Source organism: Homarus americanus, unplaced genomic scaffold (assembly GCF_018991925.1).
Source record: "Homarus americanus isolate GMGI-L3 unplaced genomic scaffold, GMGI_Hamer_2.0 scaffold30535, whole genome shotgun sequence".
NCBI lineage: Eukaryota > Metazoa > Arthropoda > Malacostraca > Decapoda > Nephropidae > Homarus > Homarus americanus.
The window spans coordinates 6499774-6507273 of record NW_024732440.1 but is presented as its reverse complement, the minus strand read 5'-3'; the positions used below and the strand labels follow the sequence as shown (position 1 = coordinate 6507273).

At 30.3% G+C, this 7500-nt stretch overlaps 1 protein-coding gene across 16 annotated transcripts in view; it reads left to right on the top strand.

Annotated features, from left to right (window-relative positions):
- The window catches only part of LOC121868794 (CUGBP Elav-like family member 4), a 227719-nt gene that overhangs the window by 196831 nt on the left and 23388 nt on the right, over positions 1-7500 (top strand). For 14 of the 16 annotated variants that reach the window (XM_042369731.1, XM_042369717.1, XM_042369720.1 and 11 more), the window contains one exon: positions 2449-2532. The exons of the other annotated variants lie outside the window; for them this stretch is intronic. In XM_042369731.1, coding sequence (XP_042225665.1) covers positions 2449-2532 — 84 coding nt within the window. The remainder of the gene's footprint in view (positions 1-2448; positions 2533-7500) is intronic. 16 annotated transcript variants of the gene reach the window in all.

The following is a 7500-nucleotide window of genomic DNA, read 5'->3' as shown; positions in this document are numbered from 1 at the left end:
TCTACGTATTATTAATGAATTGTATTGCTCATTTTGCACACATAAACATTAATTCAGTAAAAAAGACATTCAGTAATAAACAATAATGAATCGTTTGTACATAAGAGAAATGACGCTGTTTACACGATTATGCACGTTGGCGGGCCTTTCAAACCTGTCGAAATTCAAGTTTCCGCCTTCAAAATTTTTATTTATTTATTTTTTGTGTTCCAATAAAATACGTTAAGAATTAAAAACTCGTGAAATTTGAGAAGCTACTATACGACATTTAACTCTTCAATATGTCTTCAAAGAGACAATGATGCAGAGAAAGTGGTGCTAGTGCTTCCAAGCATAAGCACAAGTCACTATCTATCTAGGAAAAGGGTGAATTTCCATGGTCCGGCAATTTCCATGGTCTGGCGCCGGTCAGGTCCCGAGGTTGCCGGACTAGAGAGGTACAACCTGTGTGTATATATATATATATATATATATATATATATATATATATATATATATATATATATATATATATATATATATATATATATATATATATATATATATATATATATACACACACACACATATATATACACCTAGACCCCGACTTACGACGGGGTTAGGGACCCAAATCCAGGTCGCAAGTCCGACATGGTCGTAAGTCCGACATAGATAAAAAAAAAATAAAAATAAAAAATTAATAAAAAATCTACAATGAAATACAGTACAGTAAAAGTAATGAATAATGATGAATGGATACAGTACAGTGAAAGTAATAAATAATAAGGAATGGATACAGTGTGACTGAGCACTTAACCTTTAATGTAGTCAGCTGAATGCACATGGGGCCCCCATAATTTTCTAATTATACATGGAGACTACATTAACTGGAAACGTTTCGGTATAGAAAATGCGTGTGTCATTTAAAATTTTTTATTTATTTTTTTTTTTATCTATATCTGAGGCGGTCGTAAGTCCCGACGGTCGTAAGTCCACGTAGTCGTAAGTCGGGGTTCAGGGTGTATATATATATATATATATATATATATATATATATATATATATATATATATATATATATATATATATATATATATATATATATATATATATATATATATATATATATATATATATATATATATATATATATATATATATATATATATATATATATATATATATATATATATATATATATATATATATATATATCTATATATATATATATATATATATATATATATATATATATATATATATAATCAGAAACGTAACTTTCTTAAAATGTAGATATAAAAAATAATTTGAAGTATTTGTGGACACAGCAATGAAACAATTTTCATACACTGCAAGAGATAATTTAACAGTGAGCCATGATAGTAATGTACAGTAGTATGCACTGCTTACTTCCTTGTACGTACAGTACAGTACATCATCTCATATTGAACCTTACAGATAAGAGTTCCCTCTCATTGAGGAAAATCTAATAAGTGAAGACAGAATACATTAAAACTTTTTAATAATACCTGTAGTATGTTATCATAATTTTGGAACCCTTAATTTTATGCACTAAGAAAGTTCATATTACAACATTAAATTGATGGATGTGCTCTGTAGCTCTTGACCTTAAATGATCATTTAAGTGTTCACATTTAAGAATAACCTATTAGTGTGAAGTGTTGTCAAGTGTTGTTTCTTCAATGTTAACATAAACAAAATTTTGAGATTTAGTGTACACAGTAATGATATAAATACAGGCATTTTTGCTTTAAAACTTAAACATTGTGCAGTGAAGCATTCTTGAATACTATACTGCTTCTATAAAACAAAAATACCATATATTAAAAATTACATGCATCCTTTACATATTTATTCGAAGTTCAACTCTTGTTTTGGGAATGAAAAAAAAAGTAATAGTTGGTAAGCAAGATTCTCATGCAGTCAATATTGTTACCTTGGAGGTCTAGTCATCACCTGATTAATGGCTTCTCATACCAAACACTTTATAGTAGAGGCAGATTTTATATTTTGTAAGCTTATAGAGTGCTGAAAGTTCATGTATCATTAAGATTTATTAGTTTAATTCTTGTAAGGGTGTTTGTATAAGTAAATAAGTACTCCCCTCATATTTATCTTTAGCTCTGAGTTGTCTTATATACAGTATGTAGCCAGGATCACATGTTAATTCATTTTGATGTACAGTATTTCCTCATACAGATAAAACACCACATGCTTTATTTAGTTTCTTATGTCAAAGAATTAAGGGAGTTGTGGTGTTCAGTTAAACTAAAGTGTTTAAGGTGTTGATGTAATCTTAGCCATATAAATAACCATGTAGTTCAGGGTAGAGTAGCACTGGAGCAGTAGTTTTCGTGATGTAGCAATGGCATGTATGTGTCCGTGTGTGTGTGTGTGTGTGTGTGTGTGTGTGTGGCTGACAGTGTCCACCCCACCCTCTTGCAGCTGTGTATCCTGCGCCCGTGTACGGCCAGTACGCCCAGGCGCCCTCACCCCAGCTGGCGCCCATGCCTCACAACAAGGTCGAAGGTAAGCCAACCACATGTCTAGCCACCCAGGTCCACACCCTGATCTTTTTCTTACCTTGTACAGCACTGTATAAATTAAATTTAGAAAATAATTCATATAGAGTAATACAGTACAGTATATATAAACAATACTATAAAGGTAAACTTTGTACTTGGAGTTTTATTAACTGAATGAATTGTTCCTGGTGGGAATTGGTTGAAGGTTGTGGATTGGGAAGATGGTAATTATTAGTTATTGAACTGGTGTCTCTTCCTGCCCAATTGAGTGTGCCGGTGCATGATATTATATGCCCGTACATCAGCCCTCCCGCCTGACCCTTGCATGATTAAAATGCTGTGTGTGCCTTGTCTCACGTTCAATATGTGTGTAGATTTGTTTTATAATTGATTGATTTAATTTTTGGTCAAACCTTAAGGTATTTCGATTTTGTGGTTGATGTTAGTTAAGGTTGCCACACCAAAACACCTGAAGTCAAGTTTAGTTTAATGCACATAGACCAACTTATGCCCTTAAAAAGGGTTGGATATTATTACTTCTTAAATTCTACAATTCGGAATAGCATTAAAATACCACTAAAATATGTGAATAATGAAAGTATCTTGTTTGAATATTAAGCTACAGGTATTACTCATTGGATGTAATAGAATACATGTACAGTAATACTTCATGTTTATGCACGGTTGTTTCTGTGAAGCATGAATTAGCATGTGTGTGAGTTTGACCAGTCATTGATCAATGTGATTTTTATTTTTATTCAATTTTAGGTACTACAGTAATTGACAGTTTTTAGAGTATTTCTAATAATTTTCTATCCCTTTTTTTTTTTACCTTTTATTCAAAATTCCCATTTGCCAAATTATATATTTTAAAGATTTTTCCAAGTGACATAGAAAGCAGATCATCATTTCATACAAGTGAGTAATGCTTTCAAAAAATATAACTAAAAATGTTTATTGTATTTTAAAACAATGATCCTCTTCATATTTGATTTTAATTTTCACAAAGAGTATGTATAATTTGGATATTTTTTATATACCATACTTCTCTATGCTGTTTGTTAGTGTCCCTTGAAATTCTTTGTTCCTTATCTCTATCCAAAACTTTTTTTTACCAAATGTGTCACGAGTTCTGAATGGTATCCATGCACATTAATAGAATGATGTGTTTATGTCCTAATGAGACAGTCTGTGTAAATAACTGTGCTCATAAATGTAATATACAATTGAAATAATGTATTATCAGTGCAGAGAGAACATTGAAAATAAATAGTCATAAATAAGTACAGTAACAAAATGAAACATTGTGTATACACTGAAATAAAATGAGTGTACATGCCAGTGAAGTAATGCCTGTACTTACTGGCTGTTGAATGCAAGAATCTTGGGATCTGCACCTGCCCAACCAAGGAAGAAGCTTGCAAGAGGGAAAAAGAAAACACATTAATTTATGCAGATCATAAACTATTCAAAAAAATTTATTCCTAATTTTGAAGAATCTGTAAAGTTGTTTAAAATGACATTTTGCATTAGCTAAAGTATTTATAATCAGTCTTATAAATACATGTACGTATTGAAATATTGGGAATACAGGTACAGTATAGCAAAAAATATTAAATGCCAGGTAGCGACGTTTCCTCCTAATATTACGTATTTAAGTAATTATTAGATGTTTTAATTGCCTCTATGTTGGCCTGTCAAATTAATGCTAGGCATTTACATACCTAGGTATAAAGCTAGACGTCGCATTCTGGACTATATTACAAAATATATTTTAGCTCATTATAATTCTTAGTAATTGAAAGAAATACCTAAAATTCACATGCTACCACATAGCCTGATACAAGAACAGTGGAAAAAAAAAATGTTGTTCTAAAATGACATTTTATGTGCCATTTTGGCACTATATTTACAGGGGACCAAAATTCAGCTTAATTACAGTTATACACCTGTGGTGTAATGGTCAGCAGGCGACCTATGGTGTAATGGTCAGCATCCTCACCTCGCAAGCGAGTGGACCCGAGTTTGATCCTCGGGCAGGGTGAAACTATGGGCAAGTTTCTTTACGCCATTTGCCTCTGTACACCCAGCAGGAATGGGAGCCTGGATGTTAATCGATTTGCGGATCGTATTCCTGGGTGATGGTTAGCCAGTGCAGTTGGCGAGCTGTCCAGTCTTCTTGGACTATTCCGTGACACTGGGTCATGCAGCTCGTTAACTAAGGGTGTGGTTGTTGTGTTGGCGACAGCTTCTACCATACACCTTAACAAATTCACACCTAGGAGGCCCTTGAGCCAGCCATCCTCGATTTCGAGGGGCTTCCATTTTGGCACTATATATATATATATATATATATATATATATATATATATATATATATATATATATATATATATATATATATATATATATATATATATATATATATATATATATATATATATATATATATATATATATATATATATATATATATATATATATATATATATATATATATATATATATATATATATATATATATATATATATATATATATACAGTGACCCTCGCTTAACTAACACCGTTAACGTAATTTCGATTTACTAACTGCCTTCCATATGATCTTCAATTCGTTAACTAAAAAATATATATATTATATATGGTTTTGGGTATTGGTTCCAGCTCACCGAAAATTTCAAATTCAACAAAAATGGTAGAAAGTTCACTTACTTGAGGTGTGTAAGGTTCTCTGGATGATGATGATGATGATGATGGATTAGAATGTGGGTGGATAGAAGGAAGAAGAGAAGGCATTGGGGTGGGAAGAGAAGTCACCCCATGGTGCCATTTCACCATAAAATTTAGCTTCGTTTAATTCAAGATTATTTTTAAATCCACGCTGCACTGCATTATATATTGTCAATATATAAAATATATTTCAAAATGGACCAATAATTTGCTTGGAAACACAGAAAAAGCTGTTTAGTTGAAGAGAGTCTCAAGCAAGATGTTGCCCTTCAGTGAAAACAGAGAGAGACTGACGCCTGTTTGCTGTGTTAAGAGGCTGATGTCAAGATTAAACTAGTCATTTTACCTTCAATTTGTTCAATAATTGTTAAAATGACTAAAAATTGAATATTAAACTTTTAAAATTATTGAATAGTATAACTTCTTTGGATATTTACAAAAATAGGGGAATTTAGTTTCTAGAACCAATTATTAATGTATTGGCGGACTGATACTAAAGTTGGTTGCCCGGTCAGTGCAAGCGAAAATATGTTGAGGTTGGTTCGGTAATAGTTCGTTGTTTTATTTTTTTCGTTAACCTAATTGAAGATCCTATGGAAGGCAGTTCGTTAATCGGAAATTACGTTAACCGAGGTGTTCGTCAAACGAGGTATATATATATATATATATATATATATATATATATATAATGTATATATATATATATATATCTTGATAAAATCAACGGAAATGGAAACAACGGATATCTTTAGTTTCGCCTTTTATTCAAGACATCTTATATGTATGGATTGGATCAAAACATTTTTAAAAAAGAAAATAATCTTGTTGGTGCATTTTCTCCTCGTGATTTTATCAAGATTTATCTATCCACGCTTTCTGTGATTTATATATATATATATATATATATATATATATATATATATATATATGTTTTTATATATATATATATATATATATATATATATATATATATATATATATATACAGTGATCCTCGTTACTATCTTTTCGGTTAACTAACAACCTGCTGAACAGATTGGAGTTCATATATATATATATTATATATATATATATATATATATATATATATATATATATATATATATATATATATATATATATATATATATATATATATATATATATATATATATATATATATATATATATATATATATATATATATATATATATATATATATATATATACAGTCAACTCGCTTTTACGCTGGGTCCCACTTAACGCTGCTTTCTGACGCTTTGCACCCTGTCGAAATTCGGAATGCTTACTTTCCGTGTGTACCTTTACGCCGGAGAGCGACGAGAAGGGCGCATAAGGTCGTTTCAGTCATCAAAACATTAATGAAGTTTTCACTCCGCCACTCCACCACAGCCGCAAGTCAGTGATAGGATATGTGTGAGTGATATGGACTTATATGGACTTTGAGGGTTTTGGACAAAGAGGCCCGTGTAAGCCTCTGTGGGATAGTGATACAATTAATACAAGTGATACAGGTGAGGGCCAATAATCCTCTCATCGGAACCAACTCCCATCCCCGTGTGCCCAGCCATCTTTCTACTAATAAGTGTTAGGAAAACCTATATTATTGGATATTTCTCTAATTATTAATTGTGTGTGCACACCATCATAAAATTAAGGTAGTTATTTTTTACTACAACGAGGTATTGTGTCTGGAAAAGTGAGTTTGGGGATCGCCCGTCTATATTTCAATTAATCCCATATGTTATGTTGTTCACTTTATGGGCCGCATGAGGGTTGAATTAACTGCTGTATATATATATATATATATATATATATATATATATATATATATATATATATATATATATATATATATATATATATATATATATGTATATATATATATATATATATATCCAAAATGAAACGTGATAAGATAATTTTGATAAAATCACACGAAAATGGAAACAACTGAGTTATTTTCTTTTGATGTGGAATGTTTCTTGATGGACCATACATGATATAGATGTCTTGATTTATATTTAGACAAAGCTAAGTTAACGAGTTTTCGCCGTGGGATTTTATGGGGTCAAGATATTTGATATATATATATATATATATATATATATATATATATATATATATATATATATATATATATATATATATATATATATATATATATATATATATATATATATATATATATATATATATATATATATATACAGCAATACGTAACTGAACGAAGTATAATGA